We start from the raw sequence: 18,229 nt of genomic DNA on the forward strand, positions 1-18,229 counted from the left end.
TGCCGCCCTTCTCCGGAGACTCAGGGCGGCTTACAGTGCGTTAAGCAATAACTTGACCTAACTTGAGTTATGTCTATGTGGCTCTGCATGGGAATTAGCTAGATCTGGTTTTGCCCTCATCTTTGACCATACAATGTACTCAATAAAGTTTGTGGGGAGGGAGCCGCCATTGAGTTAGTGGCAGTGATAGGTAGTCTTTCTAATTGTAGCTTTGGTTTAATTTTCTTCTCTTCAAAATAAGGTCTACAGCCACCCAGGCAATTTTGCAAATAAATAAGTTGCAAATAAATAAATAAGAAAAGGTGATATCTAGTTACACGGCTTATGGCTTTTCATTTTTTAAATGAAATGTGATGCAATATTTTACAAGTGTCTTCCCAATAAAGCCTGGTCTCTTCATTCCAGTTCCTCTGCATGGCCAATCCCCTCTAGTGACAGGAGATCGCATCCCCTCCAACCTACGCACTGTAAGCAAGTTGCCTCGACATCGTCCATTGAGCCGCACTCAATCGTCTCCACTGCCTCAGAGCCCCCAAGCATTGCAACACTTGGTTGTGCAGCAGCAGCACCAACACTTCCTGGAGAAGCAGAAACAGCAGCAGATTCAACTGGGAAAGGTAGGCAAAGGAAGTTGTGACTCAGGCAAACATTTGTGTACTCTATTTGGACATGAATCTATGTTCTCTGGTATCCCAAGCTAAAGAAGTATATGATCAAAAGCAAAGCTCTCCCCCCCCCCTTTCTGTTTGTCATTCAGCATACTCCAAACTACCTGGGACTGTTGAAATCTTCCTGCTACTGTCAGCCTGTATTTGAATAATGTATGTATTTTTCTCAGTTCCTCTTTACCCTGTAAGCAGCTAAAAGGACTAGAAATGAAGCTCAAAGAATCAAAGTGACCAGAACAACAAAACTATGTATTTAGTGTAACTTGCCTACCCCCACGGCTTCCAGGTTCTTGCTTCGACCTCAAAATTACTAGGCAATTAAAATGCAAGCAATTTTTCCTTTTAATTTTTTTCCGCTCTTGCAGATAATCACTAAGACTGGTGAGTTGCCACGGCCACCTACCACACATCCTGAAGAAACAGAAGAGGAATTGACAGAACAACAGGAATCGTTGGGGCTTGGTTTGGGCTTGGGCCAGGGGCCCTTTGTGCTGGATGGGTCGATAGAAAATGAAGGGACCCAGGATGGCTTGGATGAACAAGAGGAGGACGAGGAAGAAGAAAATAGGGCAGCCAAAGAGCAAGGCTGTCTCCAAATGAAAGATGAAGATCGAGTGAACAGGCTTGAAGAAGAACAGGAGGTTGAGGAGGTGGGAGTTACTTACAGGCAGGTGAGGCCTCTCTTAAAATAATGTATCATTAAAATCTATACTGAAGTTACAGGAAAGAAACTATTAAAACTCCAAAAGGCTTCTCCTCTTCAACGCCAAGTGCAGTATGGGAAGGGAGGCATTTATGGTCATCTGTTCATTTCCTCAGCAAGATAGCAAAGCATGTATGTATGAAAGCAAAGAACCTCTCTACAAGTTATGAGTCTTTGTGCCTTGACATATGCAAAGATGTGAGATTCAAACTTGCTTAGCATAACATATATTTTTAGGCATGGCAATTAATTCCTGGGCTAGCAAGGAAAACTAATAGCCCTTTTTTTCCTCCTCTTCAGTATGAGAAGACTCAAGAGAGGAAGTGAGATTCCATTATTTCACAGTTATGGGTGGTGTCTCCATTTTGGCAACACTGTTGACCAACTGGCATGGAAAAAACAGGTTGAAAAGAATGGAAATAACAGAGAAATCATGATTCTAAAAACTGTAGTGGACATAAAGGCAGGAAATATATTTGGGTTATTTATGACAGATGCCCCAAGAAATATGGCTGTGATGCTACTTTTTGATATTTGCAGTGAAGTAGAAAAAAACCACAGAAGAGTGCAAAAGAAAGGTATGCCCCATTTGAATGATTAGTTGTATTGCTTGGGCACAAATATCAAGTAAAGAAAATTATAGTATGCTTTTAAAAGTAAAAACAAGCTTTTATAAATGGAAAACAATATTGCAGACAGTAGCAGCAGCCCCACTGGAGATCAAACATATCAATTCTCCCATTCATGCTGAGCTTACTGCCTTTTGAGGAAGACTGGATCAAAGTAGGAAGAATAATATAGTTATGGAAGAATAGAGAAAGAGGTTCATAGCACATGGGAGGTGTATTATAAGAAACTGTAAGTTTGGAAAACTAGTTGAATGACTATCTCTTGCTTCCCATTTTTCATCCCCATTCATCTGAGATAATGGAGCCTCTGAAAGGAAAAGTGACTCATCTCCTGCATTACAGTCACCTTTTCTGTCTCTCTTATCCTTGGTTTCTGAGCATACTTCTGGCTTCTGAACGTCATCCTGAGTCATCTGTCTTTTCGTTCTGTTCAATTAAAAATTTCATCAGTTCCTTACTAGAATGTGTGTTTGGCAAAGAAATAAAGGCCTTTCCTCCAGACAAAAGGTCAGCAAAGAAATCAGAATTGATTGAAGGAGTTCAAAAATAAAGTATGTCATAGGAACATTGAGGGGTAGCTTAGGACTCATCATGCATAACATGGCATAGGGGCTATTGTTAAAATGGATGCCACATATTTGGAAAATTCTTGATTTGAGTTTACTGTAGAATCCTATATTTAATCAGTCAAGCATAGAACACAACACCAGTCAAATGCAGGTTTGATTCATGTTGATCATTTCCCCACATATTCAAGCTCCGTTTCCCCCCAGTGTCATCCCATAATCAATTACAGAAGATAACCATACTTTGAAAATCTTGGCAGTAATGTAGAATTTGCAGCCTGCAATAATTGCTGAACATCAATGCCCAACAACCTCACAACATGATTAGTGGTGAGAAATTTTGGAGAATCTAATCTCTGGGAGATTAGTAATATCTGGGAGGTCAGAATATAACCCTGGATAATTTTGTGCTCAAAGGTGCTATGTTTTATCCTCTGTTCCTTCAGTGCATAAATTTGAACCATTGGATTCAAAATACAAGAAAAATATTTTTAACTAAACATTAGAAAGAATCTCTTGGCCAGATAATCTGTTAAAACTATGGAACAGACTGCCTCTGAAAGTAGTCAATCTGTTTTAGAATTTTAAACAGACTTAATGGCCATTTACCAGAGGTTTCCTATATTATCTTTGAAGTTTCTGCCATGTTTTCGATTCTGTGAATATACTCTATAGAATATTCACAACATGGTACCTTCCACATTTATTGTAACCATTTTTCAGAATTTCCAACGATCAAAGCAATTGGTCATATTGGCAGGAGATTTTAAAATTCTGCAGATTTAGGATTGCTGTAGTAGGAGTCAGAGGCTGTGTTCATAGATCACATTAACCCATGATCAACTGGAGGTGGTTTGCTTAATCTAATTGCCTAAATTAGCTTAGTAAGATGTATGAATCTAATTATTTCTCCATGGAATTTATAATCCCATTCAACAAATCAGGATGGCTTCCCTGCCCCCCAGGAAAAATTAAAAACTAATTTAAACAAATATATTAACATTGAAGATATTTGGGGGGGGAAATCCCATTGATGCTGCTGCGAGAAAGATTTGTTCTCCCATTGCTACTGGCAGAGAAATTAATCTTCCTTTGTGTGGGTTTCAGAAACAATTGAAAGAGGGGGGGCGGTTAGATCAGGATAAACAAATATTTCTTTTCACTTCCTATACTTCCTGATGAGTAATGTTTTGTGCTTGCCATGCCTAAGGGATTCAAGGCAACAGGAAGCAAATCTGGGTCAGATTTAGAAGTAAGCAAAATACACACAAACACCACACGAACTTTCCCTCCCACTACTTTCCTCTCATTCTTCCAGAAGTTTCTTAGGGAAGGGGCAGTGCATCTTTGCTTGAGATCTAAATTAATGTTTTTTCAATGAACTTTTCAAATTAATCTGGTCAACTTCGTAAGATTAGTCTACATCCGTAGAACTTGCTATAAGGTATGATTGATACCAGGCATATAGCTGTTTAAAATAAAATTTCAGGTTTTTTATGATTCTGAAATCTAATATTTTTAACAAAATATATACAGTTCTCTTTGGACTACGCAAAACAAGTTATTCTCCATAGTGATGGAGATAGCATCCAGGAATGGGTTAACTCCGTCTGTCAGCTAATTGGACTGAGTCTGCAAGTTGTGATGACACACCTCCTCTGCTTGCAACCCCAGCTTTTAGACTTAGTCTAGCTTGGACAAGATGTGTTTTTTGAAGCTAAACCATTCCTGAATGCTTTCAATTCAACTTTTGCAATCCAGACAACTTGGAATAATCGCTATAGCTTCCCGTTTCAGCTGGTCGAGCCGCTCACTTATCCCAGCATGAAAGGCTTTTAGCCTGAGCCCGCTGAAGGCCATGTGGGTGGAAAAAAAGACTGCCGGCCGGCAGATCTGAAAGGGCAGTACTCACGAGCTTCGCTCCGAACCGCTGACCCTGGGGTTCAATTAATCAACCTCTGTTTTGGCCTAACTTTATAGTAGCTGCCTGATTGCAGCATGGGCGAAGGCAGCGCTCATGAGCCTGGCTCTGCAGCGCTACTCTGTTTCCCGTAAAATAAGACATCCCCTGATAATAAGTCCAATCAGGCATTTGAGCACATGCCCTAAAATAAGCCCTCCCCGAAAATATTTAAATGCACAGCTGGTTCCTGCCATTTCCTCTGGTTTCCTCCCTGTGGCCTAAAATAATAAGACCTCCCTAAAAATAAGGCCAAACGCTTATTTCGGGGTTCAAAAAAATATAAGACAGGTCATATTTTTGGGGAAACATGGTAGCCTTGGGGCATGAAGGAGGAATACCATGGCATTTTGAAGCCTGAAAAGTGCTGTCAGAGCTGAAAGTGGGTGAGTCACACAGACACCTGCTGCGCAGCCACACCCCCAATACTGATCGCAAAACAGGACAGCGTTCACGAGTATCATTCCACGACGCTGGGCTCAGGCTTGGAGGATTTGGATCTTCGCGCTTGGGGGCGGTGAGTCGTGGGACTGTCAGACGACTCCCGCCGTGCTGTAATCAGTCCTGCAAATAGAGCCCATAGTGCGATACGAGCCATTCTAGCCCCTGCTCGCATCCCTGGCATACTAGATTGCCACAGGCCACTCACCAGGCCACTCAGGCGAGCTATGCAGCAGGGCCCTATTAAACCAAAAATTCTGGGCCGGATGGTCCAAAATGGCGGGCGTATTTCCCGGGGATACTGCTTGCAGGGCAGGAACCCCGATGATCCCTTGCCAGGACATTGATCAGGAAGTGGGGCCCTCGGGATAGAGGCCCTCAACAAAACAAGCAGCAGTCTCACACCACTTGAACAAGCTGCCTAGAAAGGCCATTAAAGCCTCAGAGTGGGAGGCCAAGCAGAGGCATAAGGCCATTGAGAAAGCTATTGAAAAGGCTTAAAGGGAGACTGAAAAGAAAACCAGAAGCCTTCAGCGGTCCTGTTCCCAACCTTTTATCTCAAGGCAGTTAGAACTGCCTGATATTCAGGAAGAATTGCTAGCGGCAGCATGGTCCCCAGATGGCACCATGGAGCAGGCCTCTAATCTGCCCGACAACAGTGAGTTGCTCTTCGGCTGAATGCCGGAACCCAAGCTACCAGAGTCCACCCGGGAGCAACCTATAAGACAGAAGGTTTCGGCTGAGGCAACCTTCACGTCCACCACTGCAGGCCTTCGCTCGGAGGAGCGATTGGAGCCTCAAATCCCGGCCAGAATGGGAGCTTTGATCTCTGAGGCAATAAGACGGGATTGCAGCTGGGTTGCAATAGAGGGCAGCATCAGTGGATTCTGATTACCCCAGGGCCCAAGGCCATCATCGGGGTCCCATTTTTCGGGGAAAGCCCTACCTCCTCAGGATCAGGAATATTCTCTGGCCTCTTCCAGCCAGGCATCTTTGTCGGGAGAGAAGATGCAACGGGACCTAGACCTGTCTGATGATGAAGGCTTAATGCCTGACAAGCCTGCCTTTGTGGGTCTATTTCAGCTTCCGCTGTTTAGATCTTTGCTCTGAAGAGCAAAGAATACTACTCATCTGGGCACCAATCAGATGACCCTAGACGCTGCATCAGGGTTGGTGATCCTGCAGATCCACTTTTTGCAGAACCTAATATTGAGGCAGAGGTGGTACCCACACCCAGGCTGTTCCTGGACGTAGTGCAGCGGCAATGGACCTCTCCCGGGTCAGGACCAAATCCCAGTGGTCTGGATAGACATTTTTTCATTTTTTACAGACTTTTCCAGGGCCCATCAGGTTCCAACAGTTGACACCCCTGTAGTGGCACTGCCCTCACACTCAGTCATAGCAGGATCTCCAGAGGAGACACTTCGGCCTGAGGACAAAAGAGCGGAGCAGTTGTTGGTGAAAGCCTACCAGGCGGCTGCCTGGGCAGTTAAGGCCTCCACAGCTGCCTCCTTTTTTAATAGAGCCTCACTGCTCTTGTTGAGGCAACTACAAGAAAGGCTTCCAGCTGCTGACACAAGGTCCCAACAAGATCTTAATAAATTAATAGTGGCAATGGAATTTTCAGCGGATACCATGCTGAATGCAGCGAGATTCACGACCAAGTCCATCAGCTCGTTGGTGGCAACTTGATGTCTCCTATAGCTCCGCCAGTGGCAAGCTGATACCAGGAATAAGTGGAGACTGGCATCCGCCCTGTATTCTGGGGATAAATTGGGGACTCCCTGGACCCTGTTCTAGTCGAGTCCAGGGACAAGCGCAGGATTCTGTCTTCTATGTCCCAAAGAGCAGACTTATTTTCACCCCTCACCCTTTCAAGGGTGGCAGCAGATTAGGAATGCCACGCTCACAAAGATCCTTTCTTCCCAGGCAGGGGTAAGAACAGGACAGGTAGGGCAGGCAAGGGCAATGGTACCCACCCAAATGTCCTTTTGAGGTGGGAAGGGTTGCTCATTTTGACACTCGAGGTGACTGTTTCTCCAACCCTCCCATTGAGGGTCGCCTGGCATTCTTTGCCAGCCAACGGGAAAACATCACCACTGATGCCTGGGTCAAGGAGATGGTGAGGTCAGCCCCCTTCCCTGGAATTCCTCTCCACCCCCCTGAGGTATTTCATCTGATGTCCAGTGTCAAAGGATTGGACAAAGCGGCTCCTCATGGAATCGGCCATAAAACATTTCTTGAATATTCAGGTTATCCAACTGGTTCCAGAGGAGCAGCAGGGACAGGAACAGGGACAGGGTTAGGGTTAGGGTTTTTACTCCCTACTATTCATCACCCTAAAGGCCTCGGGGGGGATGAAGGGCAATTCTTGACCTCAAAACCCTGAACTGTCACATGCAGTCGCTCCAGACCATCTTAGCGAGCATCAGAAAGGACGACTTCCTCACGTCAGTGGGTCTGACGGGAGCCGTACCTTCATGTCCCCATCCTACCTGCCCACAGACACTTTCTCTGCTTCCATTATGCAGGGAAACACTACCAATACCGGGCATTGCCATTCACCTGTCCTCCACCCCCAGGGTGTTCACCAAGTTGGTGGCCGTACTGGCGGGCCACCTCCCGACTCTTCCAATAAAGATCCAGTTTTATCAGGACGATATCCTTACTCAGTCCAGTTTGGAACCACAGGCGAAGAGGTCCTACAGGACCACGGCTTTTCTATAAATCTGACGAAAAGCCACCAGGTCCTGATGATTCGCTTGCTTCACTTGGGGGCAGTCATTGATCCTGTGTAGTCCAAGGTATATCTATCCCAGGAGCGTCAATCCAGCCTGATGGAATAGGCACTTTGTATCAGGAGAGAGCATACTGTACCACTACTACTTCTCTCTCAGCTCCTGGAAAAGATGGTGTCCTGCATTTCTATCACCCCATAGGCATGACGCCACAGCAAAAGCCTGCAGTGTTCCTCCTTCCGTATGAGAGATCCAGCAGGAGCAGTTCACTGACCAGAGTGCAGGTTCCAACAGAGGTGATCCTTTACCTCGATTGGTGGACGTCTGAACCATTTCCAAAGGCTGCTAGTTCAGAAAACCAGATCGCCTGCCAATGCCAGCCTATTTGGCTGGGGAGCTCACCTCCAGTCACGTATGGCTCAGGGACAGTGGACTCAGGAGGATCTGAGCTACAACATAAATTGGCTAGAGCTCCGGGAGATCCACCTGGCCCTCAGGATGTTCGAGGACATGGTCTAGAGCTGGCACATTTTGGTCTTGATGGACAACATTGCTGCCAAGGCCCACGTCAACCGCCTAGGGGAAGATCCACTCCAGGCCTCTCATGCAGGAGGCCGAGCAGCTGGGCCTCTGGGCAGAGACTCATCTGCTGTTCATCAGGGCAGCACATATATCGGTAATGGCAAACGTGCAGATGGACTGGCTCAGCAGAGCTTCAGGCGACCACGTGGAGTGGCACCTGCACCCATCCCTGTTCCAGGAAATGATGGACCGCTTCGGCCTCCCGGCAGTCGACCTATTTGCCACCCAAGACAACCGCCAACTTCCCAAGTTTTTCACCAGGTTTGTAACACCGGGGGCAGAGGGAGTGGATGTGCTGTGCAGTCCACAGCCTCCAGGATTTGCTGTACGCCTTCCCTCCTCTTCCACTTATTCCGAAGGTCATCAGGAAGCTGCTGGAAGAGGAGGTGGAGCTTCTGCTTCTGGCTCCCCACTGGCCCAGAAGGCCTTGGTTCGCAGATCTGGTAAATCTGTTGGTGGCTCGACCCTGGAGGATCCCTCAGAACAGGATCTCCCTCAGCCAGGGGGTGTTGGTCCATCCAGACTCTTAGTGGTTCCAACTGACCACCTGGTGCTTGAGCGGAGCCTTCTGAGTGGGGACAGCTTTTCCTCCAGGGTCATCAAGACAATTCAGGCCTCACTCAGAGCCTCGACAAACTGAATTTATAACACCACATAGAAGGCCTTTTGTGGGTGACAAGGGGGATTTAATTCCTATGGATGTTTCCATAGCCCAAATCCTGGAGTTTCTCCAGGAAGGACTGGATAATGGGCTATTGTGGCCCATCAACCTGTGCAGCTAGTAGCTGATTCACACTAGCTGAGGAGCCTGGTGTGGTGCTGCGCCAGCAGCCTGGGCAGCTGGCACTCGAGTCAGACAATGAGGAGGCTGAAGAAGATGTGGTGCCAGAGGCGGGAATTCAGCCAGGGCCTTCAGAAGCTCCCTTAAGGGAAGAGGACGAAGAGGAGGAGCCTCTTCTCGATGCATGGGCACGCAGAGCTGCCAAAAGGCAGGAGTGGCTCCTCAGGAGGAGGTCTCTTCGAGAGTAAGGCTTGGGGCTAATTGGCCACTCCTTTGGCCTATTTAAGGAGGAATGCCGACTGAAGCAATTTGCAATTCATTAACATATCTTCGTATCTTGTCCTGCTTATTTTATCGGCTTCCTGCAAATTGCTTCTGGGCATTCTGCCAACCACAGTAAGCTTTCGGTATTATTCTTTGAATTCTTGGCGGCTGTTAATGCAGTTAAGTAACAGCCGTTGTTGTAAAAAAACTGGTTTATTTAGTAAACTAAGGTTTGAACAGACTTTGTGTGTGCTGCGTTGTTTGGAGTCCATAGCTGGGGCAGAACATGGGCTATCTCCAAATAAGATCAGGTGGCAGCCTTGTCCTCCGTTTTGACATGTGAAGCTGTGGACTCCCTCTCCCAGCACTCCATGGTTCATCAATTCCCCAGGGGAACGACCAACCTCAGGCCACTGAGGGTGCATTGGTTCCTGACATGGGACCTGGCCAAAGTCCTAAACTCCCTTACAGGGCCTCCTTTGAGCCTTTGAAAGAAGCCAGCCTGCGCTACCTTATGTGTAAGGTGGTGTTTTTGGTGGCAATCACATCAGCCAGGCGAATCTCAGAGCTGGCAGCTCTGTCGGTACAGAAAGACCTTTGTACATTCCATTCTGATAGAGTGGTTTTGGGCAGCTGGCACTCGAGTCAGACAATGAGGAGGCTGAAGAAGATGTGGTGCTAAGGTGAACACTTGGTTCCACACAGCTCAGGAACTGGTGCTGCTGAACTTCTGCCCTGAGCCAGTCTGCCGATTGGAACATAGGTAGCACACTTTGGATGTGCGGAGGGCCCTTTGCATATATATCAAAAGGACTTCCTCCTGCGGAGGACAGAATCCCTGTTTGTCTCTTTCCAACCTGCCACGCTGGGAAACAGGGTTACCCCCTCAACCTTGGGAAGGTGGATTAGGGCGTGTATTGCTAAGGCCTATGAGATCCAGGACTTGCCGGTGCCGCAGCAAGTAACCACCCACTCTATCTGGAGCATGGCCACCACTGCGGTGTGGGCAACGCAGGCCTCTATAGAGGAGGTCTGTCGAGTGGCTACCTGGTCCTCGCCGTCCTCTTTTATCTGCCATTATAAGTTGGACACCTACGCCTCAGCTGAGGCAGCCTTTACCAGGTGGGTGCTTCAGAGTGTCCACATAGAGCAGGGAACTTTGGACCGGACCGCACCTCACCCATAGGACAGCCGGCTTTGGTGTGTCCCATTCCTGGATGCTATCTCCCCCACTATGGAGAAGGGGCGTTGGTATTACCTGAGACGCTCCTTCTCGTTGTAAAGTAAAAAAAAAAAAAAAAAAAGCAATTGTCAGTGAGAATTAGCTTCCTCATAAATACTATATGTTGGGCTAAATAAGGCAGTTTTTTAAAAGCTGGTGAAATATTGAAGTGATTTTTTGATGTTTTTCTTTTTGTTTCTCTCTGACTACTATTCCTATGAAATGTACAGGTATTCGCTGATGCGCATCAACTAAGATCTCTGCAGCTCTATCAAACTCCCCTGAGCATCAGCACTGTACCCCATCAAGCCCTTAGCCGTACCCAGTCTTCACCTGCTAGCACTAGTCTGAAGAACAGTACACCTGAGCCATTGGTCCATCACCTTTTCACTACAGGTAGGTGAAGAACTTCTTTTCCCGGAGCTTGGAAGACAGGAAGATCGTTGTCTTGCTGGGCATGAATAAACTGCTTAGAAAGTACATCTCCTATCCTGAAATTTTCTTTGTCAGATATGTAAGAGATTCTGCAAATGTTCTCCTTTATTATCACATCCAGTCCCTAGTGTCCAGGAACTAAATATTGTCTCTGCTTTATTCTTTACTTTAGGGCACAACAGGATTGTATCTTGAATCTCAAATCAGTTTGGTTCATTGAGAGAAGATTGCCAGTTTGGTAGTTTTAACTGGACTTGTTTTATTACTGTTTTATTTTATTTGATGAGGATTTAAGGTGTCTGTCAGTCAAAATTTTAAAACTTAAATAAAATTAGATGTTAATCAGTATCCAAAGCATGTAGAAAGAAATACTTCTCTAGCATCCTTCTTAAAGTTGCCAGAATATAGGCCAAATGTAACTCATAGGGGAATGTATTCCAAACTAGGAACAATGCAATGTTCTTTCCCATGCCAGATATGCAAGCTTCTGTGATAAGGGAGGCTTCTGCAAATCTTAATGGCTGGAGAGGTTTATAACTGGAGGGGCAGTCCCTCAGATAATTTTAAAAGGCTTTAAAAATAGCGCCTTCAGTAAAAGCCAATGAATACTTGGAAACCACTGCAAATCATGTTTGCATTAGCTAGACCAAGTTAGTGGTCTAGCTAATGCAAATGCTTTTTAGATACTTGATTTTAGATACTTTTAATTAATGCATTATTTTTTTCAACTTCAGGATCCTTTGTGGTTTGTTGGACAACCTGTTTGGTATAGTAGTTAAGGTATCAGTGTAAAAACTGAGGGACCATGAGTTCTGATCCTGCTTTAGGCACAAAGCCAGGTGGGTTATCTTGGGCCAGACACTTTTTCGCAGCCCTAGCAAGATTTCAGAAATGGTTTGCCATTGCTGTCTTATCAGAAAAACCTTAGGAGTTAATCCATCCAGTTGCCAGGAGTCAACGCTGACTTAAAAGCACAGGGAAAAAAGTGGTTTATTTGAGTAGGCGCATGAATGTGCCATTTGAATAGGTGCATGAAGAAAATTTGGGAAAAAAAGATATAATTTAAATTTACATTAAATCTCTCTCTAAATAATGTTTTATTATTTTCTCTTTTGTTTCTCTTTGAAGGCGGTATGGCCAGGGTGGGGTCTCAGGGATAGATTATGTATGCTAACATATAGAATCTGTCTGAGAACCACATCAAGCTTACAGGGATTCTTAACAAATAAAAATAATGTGGTAGCCACAAGCTTCTGCTTGGTTTAGAAAGACTGGTTAGTGGCTGTGTAAAAAAAAAAGAGAAAGAGAAAAGTCAGTATAGTATAGTATACAGTATAGTAGAAGCCATCCTGACTTCTACTAGTTGATACAAAGCAATCTTAGGAGTTTGCCTTCTATAAATTGTTGCTTTATAACTCAACACACCCATAATGGTAGTAATTTTGTGACACAATAGTGTCTTTAGCATGCCAGCAGAATCCCAAATATGCTACCTGTCCATAAAAGCCTGGACAGGATTTTAGTTGCTGTTTATTTTTTCCTGCTTCCTTTCTGTGCTCCTTTCCCACCTTCTCACAGGTGTTGTTTATGACACGTTCATGCTGAAACACCAATGTACATGTGGAAACACTAATGTTCACCCAGAGCATGCTGGGAGGATCCAAAGTATTTGGTCCAGACTACAAGAGACAGGATTGCTAACCAAGTGTGAGGTAAGAAATCTCAGAGTGGAACTTTTTTCCCAGCAGCTGGTAAGACAGCTTCCAAAGTCATGTTGAAAAAATAGCTGCATTTGGGGAAATGATTTACAGTGGAGGAAGGCCTATCCTGGAATACTTTCTGGCATCATAAAAAATAAGAAATACAAAATAGATGAGTCCACATTATCAGGGACTTGGTAGAGTTTGTTCTGTTCCTTGAGTCCTAATAAATTTGCTAATCTTTAAATTGCTGCAAGTATGTCCAGTTTGGCTGCCTCTTTATTTGTTTTGGAAACAAGCCACACAGAAAAGAGGGTTTTAAAAAAATAAAGAAAGATATGCAAAGCATACCTTTCAGTCTGTATTTCCAGCACAAAAGAGAATAACAAAAGAAAGCGAAACTCTGAAAATAAAAGCCACTCTGATCACATGTTACTGTACTACAAGTCCCAGCAACCGTAGCCAGTTTGCATGGTTTCGTGAAGTGCTGGAATTTTTGCTTCAGAAACACATATAAAACCTCAGATTTCCCTATCACAACCTGTAATACTTTGAGATTTCATAGAGTAAGGATTTCCTCAGCAAGATCAGTCCATTCCAGGGGATGTCAACACTCTTGATACCTAGCATGAAAACAAATAGCCCATGTACAAATTGAAAGCTCATGTTCCTGCATGAAAAACAGTACCATATACATCTTTCTTCACTGCTATACCATTAATTTTCAAGTACTATAGGTTACTTTATTACATTTTTCATGCAAGAAGGTGTATTGACTTTATTAAAGTGTTGACTCCCTTCCCCTTCTACCTCTGGGGCTGATCATCAATTATGTACTGAACCTTCCTGGGGAAAGCAACTATGCAGTCTTTCGATATCTGCCACATCTACAAATTTAGCTGGGAGGGTGAGTCTTTTGTTCATTTATTTTCTTCCCATGCTTAAAATTAGATAGGGGGCGGAGAGGAATAGTAAAAAAATTGAGTACCAATCATTGAACTCTCAGCAGAAAGTAGGTGAAATCCAGTGATATGAAATGATTGGCCAAAAATATAAGATTGTTTTAAGCTTAATACTATTTTTTTCTATCAAACATGATCAGCTATAATATGTCTTGATATAAATCTAATCAGAAAATGAAGGCCTGATGTATTACTTCACATCATCATTATATTAAATGCATAGATATTTAGTAGACCAGAACTATGCAAGCCATGATATTCACTGTGATACTCTATATGGAAAAGAAAATTGGATTTTGAAACAGCAAGATAGGAAGAATATTGACACTTTTAAACTTCGGCATTGGAGAAGACGTTGCAGTATTCCATGAACAACCAATAAATGGATCATTGAAAAATAAACTTAGGGTTCTCACTTGAGATCCAAATGCCCAAGTGGAAGGAAAGGCAAGAAGAGGACAAACATCAGAAAGATGGATAAATTTGGTTATGGAAGTAATGAATCATTGGAAGACCTGAAGGATCAGGTTAGGGACAGAACATCATGGAGAAAGTGTAATTGTCTAGTAATTATTATAATTATCAGAATAATTGGGGAAACATTTAAAAAACATGAGATTCCAAACACAGCTGCTACTTTGATGTGAATTGACATTGAACTTTGGTGTGTGTGTGTGTGTGTGTGTGTGTGTGTGTGTGTGTGTGTGTGTATTTATATATATATATTCAGTAATCTTCTAGCTTCACTCTAAAAAATGGCAGACAAAGAAATTAAACCGTAGGCTCTGTCATATTCTTTGGAAAAAAATTTTTTAAAGAAGATTTATTCAGAGAAAGAACAATAAATAAGGTATATAAGAGATTAAACTAATTTTATCAACTGAGAAGGTCATTTGCTTTCCAGAGGCATATGTATTTTCTTTCTTGAATTCACCTTCGCTTTGTTGTTAATTCACACATTTCTCTAGGAAACTTAAATTCAGCTACAACTACAAACATCCCCAATCTGGCCACTTTCCAGATGTGCTGACTTCAATTCCCAGATTTCTCAGCAAGTAGAAATTAGATGCAACCTGGGGTAATCTCCTGTGCGCTGCTTGGAGAGTCCAAGCAATGGGTTCAAGTTTAGCTTGGTTGGCCAGAGACTGAGTTGAATTTGCCTAGCCACGCCTCTTTCTCCCATGAGTCTCCAGTGTTTCAACTCAGTCGGCCTAAAGAGACTTGCTTTAAATTTCTCCATCTTAGAAAAATTCTTTAAAATATTCTGCCAGCCACAGAAGAAGCCCTCTTTCTCCCTTCCATTTGGCCTGTCCTCTGCCCTCAGACATTCACAAAGCTCCTGGACGTGGTGGCAGCCCATCTGCAGGCTCGCCCAATCAGGCTTCAATGTTACCTAGACAACATTTTGATTCAATCTTCATCCATCAGGCAGGCGAGACAGGATTTGTCAGAGACTATTCAGGCTCTGCAACTTCACAGGTTTTCAATAAATCTAGAAAAGAGCCAGTTAATTCCATCCCATTCTATCCTTCATTTAGGCACCCGGATAGACACAGTCAGTTGCCAGGGTTTTCTATCACCAGAACGCCTAGTCAGCATACGGGCCTTGATACATTGGGTCAGGTCAGCCAGGCCAGTCTCCCTCGCAGTATTGTCCCAGTTGCTAGGGAAAATGATTTCATGTCTGGCCATCGTTCCTTGGGCAAGGTTACATTCCCGAACTTTACAATGGTTCCTCCTACCGCGCCAACAAGCAGGCATCAGTCACTCCACAACAAGAGTCAGAGTGCCTCCAAAAGTTCTCCACTTCCTGAACTGGTGGACGTCACCTTCCCTAGAGAAAGACTGTCTCTTCAAGGAACCACCACGTCTAACACTAACTTCAGATGCCAGTCTATTCGGCTGGGGGGCTCACGTGAGTTCCCAGATGGCACAGGGCAGATAGTCACCACAGGATCTGTTACACGACATAAATTGGTTGGAACTCAGAGCTGCCCACCTAGCTCTCCGTCATTTCCACCTCTCGCTAACCAACTGTCACGTGTTGCTGTTAACCGACAATGTGACCTCCAAGGCACACATGAACAGGCAGGGAGGCACCCGGTCCAAGGACCTGATGTCCGAAGCAGCGAGCCTCGGCCTCTGGGCGGACTCACACCTGCTCTTCCTCCAAGCGGAACATATTTCAGGCGCACACAACGAACAGGCGGGCTGGTTGAGTCGAACAACCGTCGACCACTCCAAATGGCATCTCCATCCAGACCTGTTTCATCAACTGACGACCAGTTTCGGCCAACCATGCAACACCAAAGAACACTCACCTACCACGGTTCTTTTCCAGATTTCTGACGCCGGGAGCAGAAGTGACAGACGCCCTTTGGGCGCCCTGGCCTCGAGGCCTTCTATATGCATTTCCTCCAACACCTCTACTACCAAGGGTCATCTGGAAGCTTCTGGACGAGCAGGCAGAAATTCTGTTGGTGGCTCCGCACTGGGCCAGAAGGGTTTGGTTTGCGGACCTAGTGTCACTGTCAGTGTCCCGCCCATGGAGGATTCCGCCAGACAGGATTGTCCTAAACCAGGGGGCAGTTCAACATCCCGAGCCCCAGTGGCTCCAACTGGCCGTCTGGCAATTGAGCGGGAAATCCTGAGGGACTCCAGATTCTCAAGCGAGATCGTTTCCATCATCCAGGCGTCTCGTCCATCTACCACCAGAATTTATGACGCCACTTGGTCAACTTTCTCTAGCTGGTGCCGAAAATTGCACATTACTCTCAGGGCAGCTTCTCTTCCGGACGTCTTGAATTTCCTACACTCAGGATTCAAACGGGGACTTACTGCCAACACACTTGCAGACAGGTGGCCGCCTTAGCAACTATTCTACAGGGAGAGGGTCCTATCCCTCTCTCTCAACACCCCAAGGTGAGGAGTTTTCTTCGGGGAGTTGCTAATTACGGCCTCCTCCAGTCCATAGGTATCCTTCCTGGGACTTGCCTCTCGTTCTGCAAGCACTCACGTCTGCTCCGTTCGAGCCCTTAGGATCCGCCAGCCTCAGAATTCTTACCTTCAAGGTCGCCTTCTTGATAGCAATCACGTCTGCAAGAAGGATCTCTGAACTGGCGGCACTGTCGGTACATGGAGATCTATGTATCTTTTACTCCGACAGGGTGGTCCTCAGGTTGGACCCGACTTTCGTACCAAAAGTCAATTCTTGGTTTCACAGGGCACAGGAGGTGGTTTTACCTAACTTTTGCCCTCACCCAGCACATCCTAGAGAACAATGTTGGCACATGCTCGACGTTCGTAAGGCACTCTGCAAATATATTGACAGGACCGCATCATTCAGGAAGTCTGAATCACTATTTGTATTATTCCAGCCTACTGTCATGGGGAAGAAAGTTACCCCATCTACAATTGCAAGATGGATCAAATCTTGCATCACAATGGCTTACGAACACCAATCTACTCCAGTGCCTAGAAACATCACTGCGCATTCAACTCGTAGCGCTGCCACCATGGCAGCCTGGGCTACTCAGGCTTCCATATTGGAGATCTGCAGGCCTGCAACTTGGGCTTCTCCCACTACCTTTATCAGAAATTACAAGTTGGACGTTTTTGCCTCGGCCGAGGCTTCGTTTGGCAGAAGAGTCCTGCAGCAGGTTCTACTAGGCAAATGTCACCTGGACTGCTCAGACTCCTGCCCTAGGGATACTTAGCTTAGGTATATCCCATTGCTTGGACTGTTCAAGCAGCGCACAGGAGATTGAACATTGGAGCTTACCTGAATGTTAGATCTATGTGCGCTGCAGGAGAGTCCAACCCCACCCTACTGTAGCGGTCCAGCATCCAATACCTAGTTATAGTGGACATTATTCTATTCATTGCTACATCTTCTACAAACCTCTTCGTCGAAACACTGAAGACTCATGGGAGAAAGAGGCGTGGCTAGGCAAATTCAACTCAGTCTCTGGCCAACCAAGCTAAACTTGAACCCATTGCTTGGACTCTCCTGCAGTGCACATAGATCGAACATTCAGGTAAGCTCCAATGTTCATTCTGGGAGTCAGTGACTACACAGTTTAAAGATGCTGAGATTGGGGAAGGCTGCCTTAGTGGCAAGTGAATACTTTCCATACAGATTTCAGATTTCAGGTGCTGAAATCTGTGGAGAGGTGGTAATGAGCTCTAGAGATGAAATTACCTCTGGTAGTAAGAGATGAAAATATCTTTGCCTGAAACTTTGGCTGCTGGCAGTCAAAAAAAAGTTGTATTTTGGCAAATGGGCCAGTTATCTGACAATGCAAGAAAGTGTGAACGATCTTAGAGTTGTTGTAGAGAAATATCCCAAAGGTCATGCCACAATCAAAGTACTTGTCAGGAGAAAGTTTCTTCCAGGTATTTCAGAAAAAGCTTAGTGGGACACAAAGGAAATTCAATTACAGAGTTGGCAATGCTTTTGCCTGTAAGGACCATACGTTGTATATGTGTGCTACGCCATGGGTTTTACTAAAAAAACAAAGCCTGACCAGAATAGGAAGGCAGCCCAAAAAAGAAGCCTTTGTTCTGAACCCAGAACAA

At 45.0% G+C, this 18,229-nt stretch overlaps 1 protein-coding gene across 12 annotated transcripts in view; it reads left to right on the forward strand.

Moving 5' to 3' along the window:
• Positions 1-18,229, forward strand: part of HDAC5 (histone deacetylase 5) — a 165,981-nt gene that overhangs the window by 128,549 nt on the left and 19,203 nt on the right. For all 12 annotated transcript variants that reach the window (XM_034415408.3, XM_034415407.3, XM_087893951.1 and 9 more), the window contains 4 exons: positions 406-617; positions 1,034-1,339; positions 10,785-10,950; positions 12,568-12,701. In XM_034415408.3, the coding sequence (XP_034271299.1) occupies positions 406-617; positions 1,034-1,339; positions 10,785-10,950; positions 12,568-12,701 (818 nt within the window). The remainder of the gene's footprint in view (positions 1-405; positions 618-1,033; positions 1,340-10,784; positions 10,951-12,567; positions 12,702-18,229) is intronic.

This window comes from Pantherophis guttatus, chromosome 4, assembly GCF_059756535.1.
Source record: "Pantherophis guttatus breed Tessera chromosome 4, ASM5975653v1, whole genome shotgun sequence".
NCBI classification, from domain to species: domain Eukaryota; kingdom Metazoa; phylum Chordata; class Lepidosauria; order Squamata; family Colubridae; genus Pantherophis; species Pantherophis guttatus.